Source organism: Ursus arctos, chromosome X (genome assembly GCF_023065955.2).
Source record: "Ursus arctos isolate Adak ecotype North America chromosome X, UrsArc2.0, whole genome shotgun sequence".
Taxonomy (NCBI): domain Eukaryota; kingdom Metazoa; phylum Chordata; class Mammalia; order Carnivora; family Ursidae; genus Ursus; species Ursus arctos.
In genome coordinates this window covers 92,766,064-92,789,891 of record NC_079873.1, presented here as the reverse complement: position 1 = coordinate 92,789,891, position 23,828 = coordinate 92,766,064, and the positions used below count along the sequence as shown (strand labels likewise).

General features: G+C 45.4%; 1 protein-coding gene across 4 annotated transcripts in view; it reads right to left on the bottom strand.

Annotated features, from left to right (window-relative positions):
• Window positions 1-23,828, bottom strand: part of DOCK11 (dedicator of cytokinesis 11) — a 189,510-nt gene that overhangs the window by 86,433 nt on the left and 79,249 nt on the right. For all 4 annotated transcript variants that reach the window (XM_026478872.4, XM_057313809.1, XM_026478874.4 and 1 more), the window contains exons 14-24: window positions 23,074-23,156; window positions 20,191-20,313; window positions 19,915-19,991; window positions 17,031-17,215; window positions 16,873-16,938; window positions 14,842-14,934; window positions 12,722-12,845; window positions 9,268-9,389; window positions 8,534-8,620; window positions 6,651-6,740; window positions 1,183-1,301 (exon numbers count right to left, since the gene is read on the bottom strand). In XM_026478872.4, coding sequence (XP_026334657.2) covers window positions 1,183-1,301; window positions 6,651-6,740; window positions 8,534-8,620; window positions 9,268-9,389; window positions 12,722-12,845; window positions 14,842-14,934; window positions 16,873-16,938; window positions 17,031-17,215; window positions 19,915-19,991; window positions 20,191-20,313; window positions 23,074-23,156 — 1,169 coding nt within the window. The remainder of the gene's footprint in view (window positions 1-1,182; window positions 1,302-6,650; window positions 6,741-8,533; window positions 8,621-9,267; window positions 9,390-12,721; window positions 12,846-14,841; window positions 14,935-16,872; window positions 16,939-17,030; window positions 17,216-19,914; window positions 19,992-20,190; window positions 20,314-23,073; window positions 23,157-23,828) is intronic.

Here is a 23,828-nt window from a genome sequence, read left to right as displayed (position 1 = left end):
AGATAAAGATAAAATGAAAAGCATGGCAACAGATGGGGGAAAAGGAAGAGAGAGACAGGACGGGTATGAAGACGTGGCCTACGATTGGCAGTAAATCGCAAAGTCATATACGAGACCAGCAGTGGTTCTCAAACTTGATCATGCATCGGAATCACCAGGAGGGCAGAAGGCTCGGCCCCTCTCCCAGCGGTTCTGATTTTTGAGGTCTGGGGTGAAGTTCAATGACGGGCATGTTTCCATCAGCTCCCAGGTGATGCTGATGCTGCTGGGGTAGGAGCCGTACTTGAGAACCATGGGACTAGAGGAATGCTTCGTAAATTTCTGAGCAGACTGTCCCCAAGAGCAGAGCAGAGCCAGCAGGTGTGCAGGCCTGTTGCTTCAGGCCTTATGGGAGAGGGCGTAGCAACAGCAGAAGCAGCAAAGCCAGAAACATCCAGCACTGAGCTCTCAATGCTTTTCGGTACCCTACTTAAATTGCAAAATTCAGCGCATTTTATCTTCTACTCTACCATCTATCCTTGCTTGTTTCTATAAAAATAAGACTTCCTCACTGTTTTGAGTAAAAATTCATGGCTTAGGGTGACTCTGTCCAACAAGGGAGCCACTAGGCACTTGTGGCTATTTAATTAAAATTAACAACAGTGAAAAATTCAGTCCCTCGGCTACACTAGCCCCATCTCAAGTGCTCAATAGCTAAATGTGGCTAATGGCTACCATGTCGGACAGCACAAGTGTTGAACAATTCCACGATTGGAGAAAGTTCTATTGGACAACACCAGTCCAGGGCAATGGTTCTCAAACTCTGTTGCATTATGGAATCACCTGGAAAACTTCAAAAACAAAAAATCCTGATGCTGTGTTCCACCCCTAGATATTCTGGTTTCACTGGTATGAAGGTGGTCTGGGCACAGAGTTCTTTAAAATGTCGCCAGGTGATTCTGACATGCAGCCAGGTTTTAGAACCCCTGGTCGAGGAAAACACATTAAGTTTCTCCTGTGGTTTCTGGTACCATCTATCCCTGGTGATACAAGTCCCCCAGTCTGAGAAGCATGAAACAAGAGAAAATGGGTATTAGATATCTGACTTCTGGGTTCTCGTTTGGAAGGTAGATTTATAGTGAAAATGAAGAAACGCAAAAAGAAACAAAAGTTGCATCTTTGTATTTTAACCCCGAAACTCACATGGTGCAGTTGATAGGAACGTCATCTTCGTGGGTCATATTTGTGAGAACCCGGAAGAGTTGCATAAGAATTACAGGTAGAAACTGTATCATGACTTGGATCTCCATGGCATGCAAACACTAAAATAAGTCATTATTAGTTATGAAAACAAACAGAAATATGATATAACTTGCAAATGTGAAACAAGAAAAAAAGTAAGTAATGAGAAATACATTCACTCAAATATAAGCCCACTTCGATGTGAGCTTCGTAAGACAGGAGACTCTGTTTCGTTGATTACTTTATCCACATCTCTGTTTTGGCACTCAGATTTTGTTAGCATATTTCACATGAAATACTTTATCTACCGAAGATAAAAAGTATAACCAGGATAAAGGGGTTTTGGAATAAAGACAACTGACTCCTGATAAACCAACACTCCACTGGAGTGGGACAGCAGGTGTGTTTGAAGGTTCTGGGGACTGGCCTGCTGGCCCCCAGCATGCAGTGTGTTCTACGGAATGTGAACCACCCGTTAATCTGCTGAGAAGGTAAATGGGATGCAATAAAGTGCCCTCCTCTATGTTATTGGCTTCACACTGGCACCACCCACAAAACTTAGGTGGCACGGCATTCAAACACCCCCACGGTACATTTCTTCCAAGTGCTAACACTCTGTCTCTAGTCATAGGCATGTCAACAGCACAAAGAAGAAACGTGTTCGTATGTTTAGAAATGATACGAGCAGCAAAATCTATAAAATGTCCTTCTTCTTCCTTCCCTTCTCCCCACCTTCCTTCCTGCACTCAGGCATTCACTCCATCATTCAATCAACCAGCCAACCAAAAGGTGAAAACGAGTCTCACTGGGCACCTTCTACACCAACCAGTTCACGGTTCGGCACTATGGGAAACGCAGAGATGGAGGAGACAAGTCTCTGGACCTGAGGATCTCACAGTTCTCTTACCTTTGCTCCGTTCTCTCCATCCGTAGCCTCGCCACCCCTTTCCAGGACACTACCATCTACATGCGAAGCATCTCAGCAGTGACCTCTTAGATCCGGGCAGATTCTCTTCGATCAGATGCATAAGGCAGGAGATCGAGCTCAAGGAACCCATGGTCTACCCTTCGAGTTTTTCCTACCCTTTGCCTCCTCTCTTCTAGCCTTACTGCCATCACCCCTCTTAACCTTTAGCCAAAATAGTCTTATCATTTCATAGTAGGTCTCTGTATAGGTCCTCTTAACACTCCACACATCCATGTCTCATTTCCAAATTCATCTCCCTCCGATTTGGTTCCATCAGACCATCTCCTGCCAACATGCCTGTGATGCCTCCCCATTACCCAAGGCAGTGGCTCTCAACCAGGGGCCGCTTTGCTCCCCACAGGACATCCCGCAAAGTCTGGAGACATTTGGGGTTGTCACAACTGGGGGTGCTACTGACACCTAGTGGCTAGAGGCTAGGGATGCGGCTAAGTGTCCTACCACTGGACAGCCACTTACCACAGAGAAATTAACCCGTCCAACATGTCAACAGTGCCAAGGTTCAGAAACTCCGGCCTACGGTCCAAGATTACTTAAGACCCAACCTAGACTTCCAGACTTAACACTCCTCATCCTTCACAAGGCCAAACAGGAGCCTCAATGGCTTTGGGAGCATATCCTACGCATTCCCACCTTTGTGTATTTGTTCGGTTTTTAGCCACATCCTAGCCACCCTTTCAAGTCAAGTTGAAACTCCTACTTCAGTGAAGCCACTCCTTTCAGTCATTCGACAAAGGCATACTGAATGACCCTCTAAGGGTCAAGCACATCAAAACCACCTGGTTCCTCCCACTGAGCGGTTCAGAGTCTGGGGGGGGGGGGAGACCTGGAACTAAATCTACAATACAAATGGCCAACAGTACAATAGTGGTATATATAAAATGCATGAAAGAAGAAGCAACTGAGTCTTCACGTGGGTAGGGGATGTCCGGTAAGGCTTCAGAGAGGAGGCAGGTGAAAGGTAAAGTGGATGGGGCGCCTGGGTGGCTCAGTCAGTTAAGCGTCTGCCTTTGGCTCAGGTCAAAATCTCCAGGTCCTGGGATCGAGCCCCACATCAGGCTTCCTGCTCAGTGGGGAGTCTGTTTCTCTCTCTCTCCCACTGCTCTCCTCACTGCTTGTTCTCTCTCTCTCTCTCTCTCTCAAATAAATAAGAATTTTTAAATAAAGAAAGGTAAAGTGGGATAATATCAGGTAGAAAAGAGAGATGGCCATTCAATGTAAAACTGATCCAGTAACACTCCTCAGTAATTTACTCTCAACACAACAGCTAGAGTGTTCTATTTCCCCCTTGTTATAGACAATGTTATAGACAAAAGAGTCCACCATGAACAAAAGGCTGTCAAGGGCTTCCTGTGCCCACACGTACCCCACCTCCCTCTCCAAGCTCATCTCATGCCACCTCCCCGCCCCCAGCTGTTCACTGCGTTCCAGATATATTGTCCTTTCTTCTTTTTTTTTTTTTAAAGATTTTATTTATTTATTCAACAGAGATAGAGACAGCCAGCGAGAGAGGGAACACAGCAGCGGGGAGTGGGAGAGGAAGAAGCAGGCTCCCAGTGGAGGAGCCCGATGTGGGACTCGATCCCGGAATGCTGGGATCACGCCCTGAGCCAAAGGCAGACGCTTAAGGACTGCGCTACCCAGGCGCCCCAGTCCTTTCTTCTTTTCTGTCCTTCCAACACCATCGCCAGGTGTTTACGCCTGCTGCAATATTCTGTCCTCCTTTGCCACAGCTTTGGCCCCTACGCTCATCTTCTTCTCATCAATTTCTTTGCGGCTTAATCCATCATCTCCTCGACAGCCTTCCCTGACAACTCCATCTAGAGCGCACTCCTGTCGTGTTGCGTCCCATTCATCTGTTCTATTTTCTCTGCAACATTCATCTTGATCTCAAATTACTCATTGATACCCTCTCTACCCCAATTAGAACAGGGATGTAGTCTGAATTGCTTCCCCATCATAGTCCTCGTGTCCACCGCACTATCTGGCCCGCACAAGGTGCTCAGTAAGTATTTGGCAAATAACTGAATCAACGAATAAAAGAAGGAACCAAAGCGTTAAGATAAAGATGGGAGGCCTCTAGTCTCACGGAGCACTCTGGACTCTCATTGGCACTGCTCACTTATATTGTCATTCCACTTATATATGTCCTGTCTCTCCAACTGGTTTTAAGATCCCCATGGGCAATGACCCTAAGTTATTCTTCTCTGCAAGCCTCTGGGAAAATATTACATACACAATAAAAGCCCAACAAGTAGATGGCAAGTAAATTGGTGAAACGACGTCATTTACAGGGTCAACAGATAGCAAGGTTTGGTAGAAAGAACACGGGACCAGGGGGTCAAGAGACACGTGCCACCAGCCCGGCTCGGCTCTGCTCCTGACCAGGTGAACGACCACAGGCCAGTCCCTCTACTTGGGCTTCAGTCTCCTTATCCGTAAAAAACGAACAAACAAAACAAACAAACAAACAAAAAACCTCTCAAGACTCCCTTTCAGGGCTAATGGTCCCTACAGGAATTGGGCTCTTTCTGTAATCGTGTGGCATTTCATTCGCTGCCACTAGAGGGCGAGCAAAGGTCACATAAATATCAGAAATTTCCACGCCCTAATTTCACCACACAAATATGAGTACATTTTTTTTCTCCATTTTAAGACTACCAGTATATTTGAAAATGATACTCTGCTCTGTTCCATCCTGTTAAAACTTTTACAAAGCTTCCCAATGGAAGAAAAGCTGAAGACCTTAACAGGTTAAACATCTGTACATAGAGCTGGCATTCTAGACGTTACCCAAGGAAAGGATTTGAAAGGTAGAGGACTATGAGGCTTCTTAACGATAATTAAGAATAATAGCCACCATTTGTCAACTGTCCCCCTGCTTCTACCCTTCCAACAGTATATTTTCAATATGGCAGGCAGAATGAGACCTTAAAAACCCAAAGTCCATCACGTGGCTCGTGTTTAACGCCCTGCAAACGCTTCCCATTTTATTGAAGGTATGATTCAGACTCCTCATCACGGCTTATGAGGCCTTACCCGACTAGCTCCCCAGCTACCTTTCCAATAGGAGGTCCTCACTCCTTGTGCCAGCCCCACACTCTGGAATTCCCGCTGTCCCTTGAACACGCCAAGCTAGCTCCTCGGGGGTCTTTGTACTTGCTGTTTCCAGCTCCCCCAGAAGTCCACCTAGCTGGTGCTCTCATTTCCCTTAGGTCTCCGGCAAATGTCACTGTACCAGAGATCTTCTCTGATGCTTTATCTAGAAAAGGGACCCCTTATCACTCTTCATCCCTCTTCGATATGTTTGGGTTTCCTCTGTGGCACTTCCTACCACCTGAAGGAATACATATATATTCATATATTCATTTCTTTGCATATTGTCCATCTGCCTCCACAAGAAAGTAAGCCCCTTGACAACAGGGATATTGTTTATTTTCTTCATTTATATTCCAAACACTTAGAATGATGCCTGGCCCATAGAAAGCACTCAAGAAATCGGTGCAGACTCCAGGATTACTATACTATGCAGTAGAGCCCTATCTCACTTAAGCCCCCAAACCACCCTACAAGTTGGCATTACTGGTTATCCCTATGTGACAGATGAAGAAACAAAGGCTTGGGGTAGTTCAGTAATTCGGCCAAGGTCAATCCCAGAGCTAATAAGGGACAGGTCTGAGACACAAACTCGGTGAATGATTCCAGAACCCATCCATATTATCTCATCTCATACGACCTCTCTGAAAGCAATGCACGTTTTTGTTTCCTGAGAATAGCATTAAGTAGTAACATCTGTCCAAAGGGAAATCCTATAGAGATTTCAGTTAAAATCAAAATTCTTCAGGCTTGCCATGGCTGACCGACCAAAGGAGCCACCAAAAGAAGAATGGCCATCACAGCTAGGTCCCGTGATGTGCAATTTGGTCCTACCATGTTAGGGAATAAACGGGAGTCTTGGGTTCTCAACACACTGGATAAAATGTGGTGTTTCCTAAGACTCTCTCCCATGCAACATGCAGAAACGAGGCTTTTCTGTCTTTGGTTGACCCTTTTGATAACCCTTCACCCATAGACCCAGGAATAACCATTTTATTCCAAGCAAAAGGGACTCCATTTCTCCCGACGCTTTTCTCCACAGCATCTTTCCTGGGCAGTCATCAGGAAGAGAAAAGACCTGAAAAAATCAATTTATGGAACTGAAATAAACATTTTCATGAGATTTTCAGATTCTGGCTACAACGTCTTCTCCTAATGCAGCAACTCTGCTGTCTGCTCCTGAAAAGTCACTTGGTAGAAAAGCACGTACAAGCAAGTATTCTCTTGAGGATACACAGCCCACAGTATTATAAGGGGTTAGCTTGATTCCCCCACCCCCTCATCAAAAGGTGGCAACAAGAAAGACACAAAAAACAAACCTTTTCGCAGAAAGCTGCTGTTCATTTACCTTTAAATATTTAATGAGTTCCCCCGGAACCTCTTTCGAGCCTGACTGAATCAGCTGGCAATGATGGAAGAATTTGTGCACATGGAGATCCTGAAAAACAGACAGACACGGCCATTCGCAATGTGATTCCTTGCCCTCAGCTACGGCTCTCTAGCGCCCCCTCCGCCCACCTCTGGCAAACCTACCTATGGGGTCTCTGAGCGCCCAGACCCGGCAGCCACAGCTACCAACATCTGTGCCAGTGTCCCTTAGTCCCCTGGACCATCACACAAAGCAGCACTACCAGGCAAAGCGAGCACGTGCCTAAGCGTACCAGGTAAGCCATGGTTTTTGCGCTACTAGTCAAACCTTCGTTTAATTGCGTTTTTGATGGCTGTAGCCTCTGAGGTTGGGCTGCTTCTACACTTTTAATGAAATGAGTAGGAATACAGGTCTGGATGGACAGACGAAGAAAAGGGAGCAGCAGGGAGCTACCAGACAAGTCCCAGGCATTTGATGCTGCATTTACCACGGCGCTTGGCTGTCGAGTATCCAGCCGCCCTACGTGGAATCTCTTTATTATATACGGGCTCTGTGGACGGTGCATACCGTATCAGGAACTGGGATAATAAGATTTGGATTTTGACCTGCTTCCTCTTAGTAGTATCTTGGGTCAGTCATCTACCCCAAAGGAGCTTCGGTTTCTCCATCTAGGAAACGGTAAAGTGGGCACGGGGGCCAAGATGGACATTTATAAAGGCTACACCAAGGAACGTGGACTGCATCTTGTCCATCAGTGATTTTTCAAACTGTGCTTGAGCCTTCCAACAGACATCTGATTCTAACTGCACGGCTGATAAGGCTAAGAGTAAACTGTACTAGTCATCCATGAGCCCCTGCCTTCAAATTTCCGGGTTTAACTCCAGTCTAACCATGAGAAAAACATCAGACAAATTCCAACAGAGGGGCACTCATGAAGATGGACAAGGTCATCGAAAACAACGGATGTCCGAGAACTTGTCACAGCCAAGAGGAGCCTAGGAAGATGTGACAACTACATGTCACATGTAATGTGCTGTCCTGCACAGACTCGTGGAACAGGAAAAGTTCATTATTAGATAAAAACTAAGGAAATCTGAGTAAATACAAACCTTAGTCATTGATTAGGTATCACTACCGGTTCATTAATTATAACAAACGTGCCATACTAATGAATGTAAGAGGTTAATAACAGGGAAACTCAGCGGGGTGCCTCAGGGGCTCGGTTGGTTGAACGTCTGCCTTCGGCTCAGGTCATGCTCCCAGGGTCCTGGGATCAAGCCCCGGGGTCGGGCTCCCCGCTCAGTGGGGAGTCTGCTTCTCCCTCTCCCTCTGTCCCTCCCCCTGCTTGTGCTCTCTCTCTCAAATAAATAAACAAAAACTTAAAATAACAGGGAAACGAGGTACAGGATATATGGGAATTCTCTGTACTGTCCTATTTTTCTATAAATCCCAAACTGTTCCAAAAACTAAAATTTATTTTTTTAAAGAGGTGATAAGGGCATCCACAAATCCTTTCAGACTTTTGTGAGGCTTGAATCCATTAATGGGAATAAATGGATTTGGGTATTTGAAAGGGATTATAAAACTTGAGTTATTACTATTAAGAATGATGTTATTACTAATGAGAAAGCGTTTGAGGCCACAATTTCTCTAAGGACGCAGGAATCAAATATGGTCTATTCTAAACAAGAAATAGATTCAGAGGCACCCAGTTGGTGCAGTCGGAAGAGCATGTGACTCTTGATCTTGGGGTCATGAGTTCGAGCCCCACGCTGGGTGTAGAGATTACTCAAAAAATAAATAAACTTAAAAAAAGAAGATTCAAATATCAAAATTGACAAAATTCATGTGATGCAACTTACTTGAGTATAAATCGTAGACTCTAAGTGGCTTTTAATCTTCAGCAAAGGCTTTGCACCGTCTACCCACTTAATATCCACATTCGATTGCTGTGAACAGAAAATACAGACAGGAGTTTCTATAACATAACTACAGAGAGATGAGCGATACATGACACTTTTACGCATTTCAAACTTTTTCCTTTTTTTTTCCTTTCCCCCAGAAACAAATGTATTCATCTCACACACACGGAATTATTGGAGACAATCACCTGCCTTGAGAATAAACGGATCCTAAATCATTTTGAATTTCCAATCCTTTGTAGGCTGATACTTTTATAAATTGCAATAGAAATGAATTACTAAATAAATGCATGTTTAAAGATGATGCACGAAATCCAAGCCCCAGCTCTTAAAACTGTTATTAGAATCAACAGACACGAGGAGCGCCTGGCTGGCTCAGTCAGAAGAGCATGCGACTCTTGGTCTCGGGGTTGTGAACAAGCTCGAGCCCCGCGTTGGGTGGAGGGATTACTTAAAAATAAAATCTTAAAAAAATAATAATAAAAAAGAATCAACAGATACGAAGTCACTCGGTCAAACTGCTTTCAAAGTTTTCAAACGCTTATTTTCCATACGTCTCTTTCTTGTGGACCAGTCCTCAGACCAGACTACGTGAAGCTATCCACTCGAATACCGAATTCTACTTTTTAAACATGTCATCGCGATCCCTCCAACAAAGGCAGTGATTTTCCTACCCTTCTTGATTCTGCATCATTCAGATTCAAGTAGCCCGGAGGAAGGTTGGCGGAAACCGGCAGCTGCTGCTCAAACGTGATGATTCTACCATCCTTCAGCAAAGGTACCCAGGCAAAGCCAACTGCCAAGACAACAATCAACCGTGAGAGATGAGATCGCAAACGCAATTAGCTACACAAATCTCTGACTGCTGGGAGCGGGGCGGGGTGGCAATGTTTCCAGGGGTCTGTACGTGGTAGTCTGCACCGTGCGCATCTGAATCCTGGAGAGGGAACAATGCATTTATTTGGACGGCTTGCTAATCCCAGCCTGGCCACTCATGAGTTCTTTATTCAACTTTCTGGACTATAAATTGGGAACGACACAGAGTCCTTCCATCTACTAGTTACCGAGACACCAAAGAGAGATAATGTAGGAAAATACTTCAAACATTTTTTCAAGTGCATTGGTACCATTATCTTTACCCTCTGGGGAATAACTTGCGGTAGACTTATTTTTTAAAAGAGTCAGAGCTCTCCCTCTCATCCACCCTTAGTGAGAGCACAGAGTCTCGTGTCTGGGACAATCTCAGCCAGCAATCAGCATGTTGCAAATTTTCTTTCAGGAACCCCACAGTGAGGGACTATGGAAAATTAAGGTCACAAGTCAAGGTCACAGTTCATAGTCATGAACACTGAATGCAGGTTTTCCTGATTACAGAAGGAAGAGGTGTAGTGGTGGAATGCGGACTTGAATCCACTGAGAGATTCCCCCCGCCAAGCCCGTCTCCGCATTTCCTACCAGTTTGGCTCAGAAGAGCCGCTTGGATTTCTATTAGAAAACTCATCATGTTCTAGCTAAAAAAGCCCGAGCCGTCTGTATTTCTCAGGTGGGGCCGTGTCATTATTTCCATTATGGAGCTTACTCTGGGCTTCAAGTGTTTATAACGCAGCTGCAAAAAAGCTTGCTCGGGACCAAGTTTTGGCACGTGAGCGAGGGTGTTGGCTGGAGAGCACTTTTTGCAAGCCGCTGCCTTCTGATTCTTTAAAATTCTTTGCGTGAGCGTGTATGTTTATACTGTGAACACAGAAGTCAACACAAATCTGGTTACAGTGTTTTCATTCACGTGTTTCATTTGGCAAATGCTTTAATTCTTAAAAGGAGACAAATATGTTGCTTTCTCTAAGGAGACTAAATGGCTTTCTCCGACTCCAGAGCTCTTCTTCTCTCAAGAGCAGAGGAAAGTAACTTGAGCACGGGAACCATTCGAAAGGACTCTGTCAAAGTAGTTAACTGAAAATCAGACACATGACCAAAGGTTTCCAGCCCAGAAACACAGGAAAATCTATTTCTTGTTCTTGGGTGAAATTTTTCCCCATAGACATTTTTATTGAGATAGAATTCAGATACCATACGTTCGTCCATTTAAAGCGTGCAGTTCAACGGTTTTTAGCCTATCCACAAAGCTGGGCATCCCCTGCTACTGTCTAATTCCAGAACTCTTCCATCACGCCAAAAAAGAACCTCCACACCCCCTTGGAAGTCACTCTGTATTTCCCCTTTCCCCCAGTCCCTGGCCACCGCTAGTCTACTTTCTGTCTCTGTGGAATTGCTTTGGCAACATTTTTGCACCGTGAATTAATCAGAGCATGGCCAAGGGTGTCTCTCAGTCAAAACTCATGCGAAGCACCTGGAAGCTGGAAAGGTACGGTGTCGAGCACACGCCATCTGGCTCAGGGACGTGACACCACTTAAAGATGGACAGTTCAAAGTGATGAGTGGCCCACGGAATAACCGCCTCGTGCTTCACCGAGCCCTTTGCCCACTTTGGTCTACGGCTTAAATAAGGAAAGAATAATTTGTCTTTTAGGACATGCATGGTCTTGGGTTCCTATCGTTCTGCCAGATTTCTTCTCAACCCTCGAGGTCCCTTGCCCTGAACAAACTGCAATTTCTGTGGAGACAGAATAGGACCACACGATCCATAAGGGCAACTTCCTAATATTTCAGTCTGGCTGCTGGGCGGGCATCACTCAGCGGTCTTACCGGCACCTCAAACTCAGTATCAGTCCAAAACCTACGATCCCCTCCCCCACCCCCACCCCCAGCCCCAGGGTTCTGCTCCTTGCAAATTTCTTCTTCCCAGTGTTGAAGCTTCAGTGCTGACTCTGAATTCTCTCTCTAGTTGCCAGCCATTGGCCAGACCCGATATACGCTGCTTCTGCAATCCCTCCCTCTCCATCCCCCAGCTGCTGTTGTAGGGTGGCCCCCTTTCCTCCCAGACTTCTGAATTAGCCCCTAACTGGCATTTCTTCCTTCTTTCTGGCTCCAACTCCGTCTGCCACCACATTGCCACCCGTTGGGACTTCCTGGGGAAGAGCTCTTACCGGCGTTTACAGCCCTTCGATAGCTCCATACTGGCGACAGAATACAGTCAAATCCACAGCCTGGCATTCAAGGCTTTCCATGATCCGGCGCCTCCTTTTCAACCTGACGGCTTGTTGAGTCCCCTCCCAACACCCTGTGCTCTGGTCCTACTGAACTTACGTGTGGTTCCCTGTCCATACCCCTCAATACTTGGCCTCTGGACAAGCTCTTCTGCTCTCCTGGAATCTACCTTCCTGCCGTCACTGCGTTCTTAAACTCTACCCCGCCCCTTTAAGGCCTCACCCAAACCCCATCTCCTGCTGGAAGCCTTCCCAGATTCCCAGCCACTTGTCCCTCCAACCAGCCCAGGTAATAACTCACTCTTCCCTGAGATTACACAGCACCGCTCTCTGGGTAGCTACGGCTTTCTATCTTATCTTATCGTTGTCTACATAGATTTCATTTCCCCTGCTAGGACCATAGGCTCACTGAAGATGAGAGCTATGTTTGAGTCTCCACTGTATTCTCCTTAGTACCTACTGTAATGCCTTGCACATAATAAATACGCAGACGTATTTGGTGAGGGAAGGAAGGAAGGAATTTCAGACTGATCCAGGCTAACTTGGATCTGAATCCCAGGGTATGCTGATATTTACCTAGTGGCGGTGGCACATGCCATGTTTATAGGGCCTCTGTGTTCTCCTAAGGATGCTTCCCACTGGTTTATCTAAAGCTTTGCTGGATGGGACCAGGACTGGCACTTCCCTACTAGCGTTTATTCAAATTCATTAAATCTGTTTTATTTTCACTAGAACCAGGTGGGTCCCCAATCTCCCTCTAGCTCAAATATATCCCTGGGCTCTGGGCTTACTTCCCACATCCTTAGCGAGCCAAACTGGAAAGTTCTGGTTGCTGAGCCACTCTACTTAAAAGAAATGATGGTCAGATGAACATATAATTCATCTTTGACCGATGAACTTTTCAACTCGGAAATGTACTTTTTAGTGAGGGGAAGAAGTGGTTTGTAGCTTGAGGAAAAGAGGTTATATTCTAGACAATTCCACCTCAAATAGCTGTAGAAAGAGACTTTGACAAGAGTACACGTACCCGGAGTTTCAACTGTGTCCTGCTTTTTGGTTGTTCCCTTTGTGTTAATTTCACAACTCACATGATAAAAAGTAAAAAGCAAATGATGTTTTTGATGCAGATGAATGGGAAGCTCAATTTTAATCTGAAACGACAGCAAAATCACATATCACATTTTGTTTTGTTTTCATTGTCAAGCTGGGCAGTCAGACCTTTAGTTCAATTTCATCATACTTTCCAATGACATATTTTTCTAAATGACAAGCCAAGTCATCAGATAATAGATATCATTGAAATGTACTCTGAAGGCTTTTCCAGTCGGTTTCAATTTGACAACAGTAGTCTCCTGGGTAGTGAGAGCTGATTTATGACTTGGGCTGGAGAGCCCAGTGGATTCTCCTGGATGCAACTCTGCGGCAGGATTTTCTAAAACACTAGATCAAAGCCACAGCCTCACAACCCAAGGATAGTATGTAACTCAATCTGCGTCAGCGAATGCGATCGATCTAAAATGTGTACTGGATTTGAAAGGCTTCTTTTCTCTAAATTGTTGCCTTCCTTTGTGTGGAAGAAAAAAAATTAAGCTTTGCAAATAAACATGCAAAAAATCACTATGGTATCACAGTATCCACCAATTACAGTTCATATAAATACTTTTTGAAGAAAAACGCATGATTACTCTTGAATAAAGAAATAAAACTCGCCATCCTTGGCACATGAACTTAATCCTAGAAATGAACACTTCAGTACAAGCATCTCAAGTGATTTTCCAATCAGGACCCCACCAAATGTCTTTACTGCCTCCCGGAAGTATATAAGAGAGAGATCACGGATGTACTTGATTTGACACATGTGCATACATGCGCACAGAAACACGCCATCTCTCTCCATCTCCCGCTCTGTCTTGGTCAATATAGACTGAATGAATGAAAAGCCTGTTTCTTTCAGGCATCCTAACAATAATGCGGATTACTTACTGCATGATCGAGTTTTCTGGAGTGACTGGTGTCGATGAGAGAGGGGGACATATTACAACAGCTTGGTGCTGGACATCTGGCCTCATCATCATTCATGCAAGGCAGGGTTTTGGTGTTACAACTAATTTCTGTTGTAGGTATATTTCACCACGGAACACGCTTATTCCCAGCAGCCAGACCATCTGGGTATCTAACGCTCTGCTGCGCATGAATGTAGCCATACTCTCTCCCCGGGGGGCAGAACCGCAAGGCACCGCTCTGCTCCTCCCCGTCCCCCACCACACCAAGAGCACCGGACAGAGAAAGAGAGGAGGCCTACAGCTGGGCTACAAAGCCTCCTTAGGACAGCAGGTGGACCTGGGGAAAATCGTGACAGCAGGGGGGATGGTTTCGGACAAAGAACCCTGAGAAGCAGGAAGAGCAAAGCTTCCGGCCGGGGATGCATATCCAGGTTTATGGAGACACGTAGGAAGCCGAAGCAGTCTGCAGATTTGGATAAGCCAGGGATACACCGACTGGAAGAGGCTATGACAGAGACACTAAGAGAAACACTGGCAAGTACAGCAAGATGCAGAGATGGAGAAGGAAAGAGAGGCAGAGGCAGGGCCGGAGAGGTAGGCTGGGGGGGAAGGGAGCATGGAGCTTGAGAGACGGTCCCACGCCCCTTCGTCTACACTGCGCGGAGGCGTTAGGACAGCCAGTGGGATTCTGGTGGCCCCCACGTGCTGCTGTGTCTCGCCAAGCATTTCACTTACAGAGCGGCTGCGCCCCCAGCCCAATGCAAAACCACAGGAAGAAAGATCTAGAAGGGCCTTCAGAACATCTCTTCTGAATTTCTTCTTTGAAAGCTGAGGAAATGGAGACTTGGGAAAGGGGAAGTGACTTGCTCAAGGTCACGGAGCCCGTTGTCAAGGCGAGGCTAGAATCCTAGCTCTAGTCTCATGTTTGTTCCCTACATTGTTACCTCTCACCAGAGTCCCTTCCATTTGTGGGCGAATTCCACCGTCATCAAAGGACATCAAGCCCTTCGCCTTGGTGTAACGCTTTCTATTTTTATGGGACAAAACGTTCAGGGATTGCAAGGGCAGAGAAAATGATGGAAGATGAACAGAAAAAGAAGAGCCACCACTGTGTTTTACGAACATCAGAAAAATGCATTCTTACCTCATCATAGAACTCTGGATTTTGGTTGTGATGTGAGACAACGGCATAAGCATTTGTGGTAAAAACAGAGCCCGCGGGTTTTCCGTAAATACACTGCAAAAGAAGCAAACGGAGTCACTCATCTCGGTGAAGGCCTCTAAACATAACACAATGGAACCACACACAGTTAGAGGCATCTGTGAGCCCAAGGCCACGGCCAAGCTCACCCGGCTCTCACCGTGAGCCTGTACATTCCAAATCATTTACAGTCACTCTAGCTACCACCCCAGACATCACTGAACTTGGCCGCGTGGATGCTTCCGAGTATCCGGTCATCAAAAAAAAAAAAAAAATGCACTTCCCAATTAGTTGACGGCAAGAAGTCAAACGCAGCTAACCATCTGTAAAGGGAACACTCTGAAACCAGATCTGGAAAGCTTACTTCTCTTGTGCTATTTGCATTTCTTCCTAGGAGAAGCTCCCAGCCAGGCAGTTAGCAACATTTGCTGGACACTCCTTGAGCGGTGGGCAAGGCGAGCATCGAAGACACGCGCGCACACCAGCAGATACACTCCTCGCCTGAAGAAATTAAAAGCTGAACGTCCACGAAGCTGCAGGCGAACTGACCGTCCGCTCACTTTATGAGCCACGTTTTAAAAGTCACTGGCTTTCCGTGAGACCCACAAACTAAATGCGAGGCTTTCTAGGGTTCCGGGAAAAGCTCCGATTGCATTTCCGGTGTGAGTTTTGCACATCCCCGGGCCACTGAGCTCAAGGATAAATACGCAGTCGGCGCGCCAAGGTCCTACCGGCCTCACCGTTACTTCACAGCCAGCCTCTAGGCCCGCTAAGAAATGACACTCAGAACCCCACGGGAATGCATCGCCAACTCCCCTTAACTACGGTTCTGGGGGCCATCTGCAGGAGCTGCGGAGGGGTCACGTAAGACTCTTTAAGGATCCTGCATGAGGGGAAAAGGAAGAGTCGTTCTCATCCCCGGCGAGGGGAGGAATCAGAGAAAATACATCTAATCTGAGCCAGCTAATTCCTAACTTAGGTTTCTCTGTTAAACAAACAAACGAAACAAAACAAAACACAAAACCAACGAAACACCTTTCAAAGGTAGGGGTTATTAAACATTCAACGACTTAGTCAGGGGCTTCCAGGCTTTTCGCTCAGGAGGTTTGCGTGGAGGACTAGCCGTCCATCTGTCTGATTTAGGCTCAAGCTAGAGAAGGAGGGGGCCCGATAAATCGTGATGGCTAGATGTTCTCGGAACTTCTCTTTCGGGCCTCTGGCTAATGCAAAGCTAAAGGCGCCGGGACGTGAGAGGTACGTAAGGATTGCTCTACCAGAGATACTGAGATTCTGCTTTCCCTGCACCCCGAATCCAAGCTTGGAGGCACCATTTGGCCAGTGCCTGCGAAGTCCGGTCTCAGAGCAAACAGTCCTGCTGTGCCTCCGTTAGCTCAAAGCCCGTTCAGGTTTCAAGGAGAAAGGCGTTTTCAGTTCCCTGATGATCCCATTAGAAACTATCAGGTCATTGGAGAAAATGATGTGATGGCACAGGAGAGCGACGCAAAATCAAAGCGGAGCAAAAGCAAAAATGGAGCTTCCCCATTTTTCAAGCTACACACGCTCCCACCTCATTTGGTTATTTTTAAAGATTTAATCCTTACAGTTAACGTGTAAGAGCAGAAAAGGCAATATTACCTTCGTCACTTGAATAATTTTCTTTGTGGCCCTTAAAGAAATTAAACTTAGCCTGTGAAACTACCAAGTGCCAAAATCTTTATCTTTTTTTTTTAAGGATTTTATTTATTGATTTATTTGAGGGAAAGAGAGAGTGCATGCACAATGAGGGGGGGATAGAGGCAGAGGGAGAAGCAGGCTCCCCGCTGAGCAAAGAGCCGGATGGGGGACTAGATCCCGGGACCCCAGGCTCAGGACCTGACCCGAAGGCAGACACCCAACCGACCGTGTCACCCAGGCGCCCCCCAAAATCTTTATCTTTACGCTTAACGTATATGCTTATCGAGATCATAAACAAACCTTTAAAGCGCTAGCGTCGCTTTCGTCGGAATCCCGGAATTCCACACAGACTGCAATGTTCCTCGCCTAAAAATGATTAATCACTCAAAATGAGTCCTAAAACCAGCAAATTATAATTAGCACCTTATACTCCAAAATGTATAGTTTACGCTGCTTACCTTGGCAAATGTTTTCTGGCTATCGTATTTTAATTGCAAGGGATATACATACAGATGGTTTTTGTAAATAGTAAATGGATAACAGTATTTTGTCATTTCTGGAACAAACTCTTCGACCTCCACAGTAATATTTTGACAATTCTTTTCGAAAGGCTTCAGGGGCACATATGAAGAAGTAATACAATCTATACCAGGAGAAAGAAGACAGGCAAAGGTGATACAATTTAGCAATCATGAACACATTCCTGCATTTATAAAAATATACAAGGACCGCATTCTCAACGAGTGATTTAACAAACAGAATTCTCAGTGATTGACAAAAAAGTCATACAACCGCTTCAAGAACTCAGAAGGACAAGACGGCATAGCCTGGTACTGATTTTAGTGAAGCCATCCAAACCAGACACGATTGCTAGTTCGTTCTCAATGTAGAGTGATTTGCCAAATATAACACATCATAATTTTGACAAATTTAAACTCTGCAAAGAAATCCATTACATTTTTCCTCCTGTGGCTGCAATTTAGCTTTCACTGCAGATTTTTATTGGTATCAGGGAACGAACAGTAAATGCATGCCTCCAATTAGCTCACGGATAGTCACTCTCAAAAAAGGTAACTTGGTGCACGTGCAACTTTCACCTAAGAAATAAGGGAGGCCTTTGGAAACGACAGATCTTCGGATGTGTCACCAATAACAAATTCAATAATGAAGGTGAAAAACACAAAGGCTCGGAGAAGTGTGGTGGCCTCAGTTATCGAAGTAGCCACCGGACTAGAGGTGATTCACGTACTGACAGAGGTCTAACACTGCCTGTCCTCGCTGCGCCGCGGTGTCGATGGAGCAGGAAGACCCGGGAAGAGTGACACTGAGGACACAGTGTTTTCGGCTGGGCTCAGATTTCTCCAATTATTATAGTGATACTTACAATACAATATCTGGAGATACAGAGTAAAGTGATCGCTCCACTATCCAGAGAGAACTACTGTTAGTATTTTGGCATATTTTCTTCTTGTCTCCTTTCGATGCCTGTTTTATATAATAATACACAAATCCTACTGTATATACAGAACTTGACGCAGGGTTGGGGTTGTTTTGGCATTTGATCTAATGTTTTATTCTGCGAACTCTTTATAAACATCATTTTTCATGGCTGCGTCAAGTTCCCTGGTGTACCATCGTGCCTTGACCACACTGACAGTGTTGGATTCTTAGGTTGTTTCCAATCACCCTCCAAAATAAACAACACGGAAAAGAACACCTTTGTGCATAAACTCCTGTCGACATTCCAAATTATTTCTTTAGGAAAAAAGAATCCATTGTACTCAGGTGTTTTGGAGTGTACGCTGGATGCCACTCCCCTGGCTTATGATCCTTTAGCGACCTCTTATTGCATATGGAATAAAATCCAACCCTTTAAAGAGTTACCATGGTCTATACAATTTCCTGCAGAACCTCTCCTGCTTCGTTCCCATCTTCACTGTTCCCATCACACGGCACACTGGCTTCCTTTCTGCTCCTACGTACCAAGCTTGCTCCCGCCTCACGGTCTTTCGGTATGCAAGCCCTCAATCTGGAATGTACCATCCCCAACCACCATGTGCTCGCTCCTTCTCATGCAATCAGCTCCTGAGCTGGAGCCACGCTTTGGCCACCCTTTTATTTGTTTTATTTTTTGTTTTTTAAGATTTTATTTATTTATTTGACAGAGAGAGAGAGAGACAGCCATTGAGAGAGGGAACACAAGCAGGGGGAGTGGGAGAGGGAGAAGCAGGCTTCCCGCTGAGCAGGGAGCCCGATGCGGGGCTCAATCCCAGGACCCTGGAATCATAACCTGAGCTGAAGGCAGACACTTAACTGACTGAACCACCCAGGCGCCCCTTGGCCACCCTTTTTAAAGCAGCCCACCCCAATCACTGACTCGAATCGCTCACTTGTTTTCTTATTTACCGTCTGTCACTCCTTCTAGACTTTATTCTCCATAACTGCAAAGTTTATTCAGTGAATGAATGGACGGAGAGAAGCTCCGAATCAAAATGCCTTAGTTATGGGCATCTATGAACATCGATTACCACATTTTGTTCGTACTCATGACAGGTGATGGTGCCTGGCTAAAACCTAGCCAGCATTAGACAGTTTCACTTTAAACATTTTTGTAAATGTGACAGAGGAGCAAAAGCGTCTTGCTATTTTAATTTGTGTTAGTGGCATTATTATGAAGATTTGAACATTTATCAGGTTTTTATTAGCCACTCCATTTTATTTCCTGCAAAGTGTCTTTTCTGTCTTCTGTCTGTTCTTCTGAGATCTTAGATTTTTGTCTTTAGAGAGGAAAAGAAACTCTCCTCCCTTTGGATCCCTTGATGGGATGTATCCAAGGCGAAGAGCAGCAGAAACTGACTAGGGAACACTCACGACAGGATATATTATATACGAAACAGCATCTGATAAAATCAACTTAATACCCTTCCTAATTTGTAACTATTCACCACGTATACTGGATTGAATACTGTCCCCCCCAAATTCACGGCCACCAGAACCTCAGAATGGGACTGTATTTGGAAATAGGGTCTTTGCAGATGTAATTGGTAAGATGAAGTTACCCTGGATTAGGGTGAGCCCTAAATTCGATGACTGACTTCACCAGTCTTCCTTAGAGCACTGAGAGGGAACACAGCCCTGCTGATGCCTTGATCTTGACTTCTAGCTTCCAGAACCGGCAGAGAATGTATCTGTCATCCTAAGCCACCCAGTTTGTGGGAGTTTCTTACAGCAGCCCTAGGAACTTAATACACCATGTAAACCTCAAGAAATACATTGAAAAGATAAAAACCTGAGATTCAAACATAGCCCTTTAAGGCTGATTTGTAACATGTGAATTCTTACTTGATAAATCCACAGGAACACATTCTACTGTGACGTTGAGCTGTCCAGGAATAATCTGCAATTTGGTCTTCTCTGGCCTAGGTGTAAGATAAGAAATATTTTATACTTAAAATTTATGATTACTGAATGCACTGGTTACCCTACATGCAAACTTACAAATGCTTCCAAATCCAAAAATGCTCCGAAGCATTCCGTTTCTCCCATACAGGACTCCCATTCATCATTTTAGAAAATTATGTCATCTCTTTTATTGACTTACTACAGTAACACACTTACTTCTTGTATTCTGAGAGCAACTTGAGAATGTCTTCATTTGAAAGCTTGCTACTGTCTTGTTTATATAAAGGAGAAAATCTCCCATCCAGATCCAGAGAACCTTGAGTATCTTTGAAAATGGGTCTAAAACAGCAACAGAATTTTTTTTTTAATTCTCAAGTATTGACAAATTAAGACAGACTAAGTGCTGGTGTGTGTATAACACGGTAAAACTACTTTGGAAAACTCATTGGTGATTTCTCATGAAATTCAGCACATACCCTTCCTCTGATCCTGCACTCCTAGGCCCCATGGCACCTAAGTCTGTTCATAGCAGACTTAGCTGTCGTATCCCCAAAAGGAACCAGCCCGGATATTCATCAACAAGTGAATGGATACACAGTCGTGTATTCATACAATGGAATACCAGTCAGAGTGAAGGGCTGATACATACGACAATACGGATGAATCTCCAAACCAGACTGAGCACAAGAAACCAAATGCAAGAGTACGTACTATAGGATTCCATTGGTATGAAGGTCTAGAATAAAGTCATCTGTAGTGATAACCACCGGATTGGCGGCTGACTGACGGGAGTGGGATGGCTGACTGGACAGGGGCATGAAGAAACTTTCCGAAGTGATAGACACGTTCCAGATCTTGGTTGGAGCGGTTGTCACATGACCGGAAACATTTGTGAAAATTCACCAAGCCGGATATACAAAACACATGCATTTGAATCAAAGGTAAAGCACGTCCCAAAGTTGATGACCATTAAGTTAGATCTTTAGGGTGGATTTATACACAAAGTTTACAAGATATAGGTAGAGTTTCCAAATATGAATTTGGACGATTCCCTCCCCTCCCCTTCTCCCATTCTGAAGCAGCTGCTTACTGCTAAAATGGGAAGTAATGTCTAAGCCCCCACCACACTGGAAACAGCTCTAGCCAAAACCAGAATTCGCCCAGGCGGAGCCTCTGAAGATGTGGTTCCAGGCATTACCCACTGTTCCTACTTCTAAGCACACCTCCTTTATTCTCAGTCAACAGGGGTTTGGCATACATCTTTAAAATATCCCAGGCAAGCCTCGAGAGTAAGCTCTTGGGGCTGCTAACCACCAGAACAAGGCAGGAAGGAGAAAGGAGCATTGTACAATGCCTCATCAGAACCGGGGATGACAGCTTCTACCTTTGAAGGTTTTTAAATTAATTTTTAAATTAATGTTTCTACTGACCAAAGAGCATGCAACAGCTCCTCCGACAGCCTGGACAGTGGGCCGCACGCCACCGTGGTCTAGTGTGGGCGGAGGTTACACGCCGTGGGTTCGAATCCCTGCTCGGCCATATGCTACGTAAAGTTGGGCAAGGATTTTTTTCTTTTTAACTAGCTCTGTGCCTGTATTTCCTCATCGCCAAGGTAGGAATAACAGTAGGCACCCCTCAAGAAGGTAAACGTCAAAGCACTTACACCACCGCCTTGTACGGGGCCAACAGATAGATCTAAATAATCCCAGCAGCAGCAATGGACTCCTCAGGCCGGAGCACCACGAAGAATGTGTCCGTTCACAGGCCATTCTTCACCTCCCATAATGCCTAAGTAGACCAGCCGCCGCGACTCTTCGCCATTCACCTAACCTTGGCTGTGCATGTGTTGTTTTTTTTTAACCAGTCCACAAAACAAGGACAAGTATGTCTTTTCATCTACCAACACACGATACATTTTGAAAGCTTCCCCCAAATGACATGATTATAAATAGTGACAGAAGCGTTAATGAACTTAGAATCTCCTATCCTTATGCTACCCCCCAACACCCACTGCACATAATTGATTGACTTATTCAGAACATGGTGCCCTTTCCCCAGAAGTTCTAGTGAGCGATACAGGCTGCGTGCAAACAAGCCAGCGAACCTGGACTCCAAAGGGGGTGGGATAAGCAAGAAACACATTTTAAGTCATCCCTGCATGTAGACTGGCGAGAATTGGGGGGAAAAAATGTAACCTACCCTTAAGAGATGAGCTGGAGATAACACCCTTCCACGTACACTCCCAGTGACGGGTTCCCACATTTGTCATCAGAAAGCAAGTCTATTAATTAATTACCCCTTGCACTTAACAACTGCATTCTTGCGCCTTCTCATTTTTAGTATGTTTTCCAGAACTATTCTAGGATAGCTTTTCGAAGCATAAACCTAGCCAACTCTGAAATAGTGGGCACACTGGACATAATTCACTACAATTTTGGGTTTTCTGGGGGGAAAAAAATTCCATTACTTTAGCAAATAAGGTCTGCTCCAAAATGCACTAAAATTAAGTGCTGTCAGTCAGATCAGGAACCGAAGCCAAAGAAAATTTCCCTGAAGCACCACAGATGAAGAAATGAAAGGTTCTCCGAGGCAGGGCCAATTTTAGGAGAAAGGATTCTTACATCGTGTGGCGGACTTCACGTTTGCACCCTAGGTTCCTACATGGAAACCCAAACCCCAAGGTGCCGGTATTAGGAGGAAGGACGTGGTGGGGGGGTGACTGGATCAGGAGGGTGGAGCCCTCGTGAATGGGATTAGTGCCCTTAGGAGAGGCCAGAGAGTGGGCTCACTTCCTTTCTGCCACGTGAAGCGAAAGGAGAAGCCAGCTAGCTGTCTGCAACCTGAAAGGAGTTTCTCACCAGAACCTGGCCATGCTGGCACCCGGATCTCAGCCTCCCAGCCCACGGCACCGGGAGGGAGAAATGTGTGCTGTTGGAGCCCTTTGCTATCAATGCCCGAGTGGACTCAGCCCCATCCCAAGTGGCCCAGGATACAACTGGCTTGTCAGAGACCGCCCGCTAAATGCTGCCGGCAAGGACGGCAGCCGTGAACTTTACAGATAAGAGCGAACAGAAAGGTCAGGATTATGTTTGTACAAACCTGGCAGCCCAAGCAAAGGGCATTCTGTATTGTCCAAGGCGGCTACACACTTGCTTTGCTGTCCTGTGCACCTTCTGGGCCGTCTAGGGGCAGAAATAAGAAGACACGCTCGTGTGTGTTCCAAAGACCAGAGACTCACCATACACAGTAATTTGCCCCACTTACTGATGGAAACATCAAAGTCCAGCAAAAGAGATAAAGAAAGAGCTCCCGATAAAAACACGACACACGTCAGCTACCCACTTTCCAAGACTAGCGTTTTCTTTCTCTTTTCTTTTTAATCTCTCTCTCTTTTTTTTTTTGACAGAGAGAGAGAGCACAAGCAGAGGGTGGGGCAGAGGGAGAGGGAGAAGCAGGCCCCCTGCTGAGCAGGGAGCCTGATGCGGGGCTCGATCCCAGGACCCTGGGATCATGACCTGAGCTGAAGGCAGTCGCTTCACCAACTGAGCCACCCAGGCGCCCAAGACTAGAGGTTTTTTTTAAAGCATTTTGTGTTTTCTCATTAACAGAGCCTTCATCAAGATATCAGAAGAAGGACCAAAAGAGGTGTAGGGCACGTTTTGTACCAAAGACCTCTACTGGGAAAATTTTGAGCAGTTTTAATGTGTATTCCCTTTCACACATGAACAGGCAGACACTCATTATTCTTGGGAGAGGTTTGTTCTGAATACAGCTGACCTTTTTACTCCCAAGATAAAAGCCAAGTGACCAAGAGTCAATGCAATTAGTTTAGCTGGGCAAGGAGCTGCTGTTTG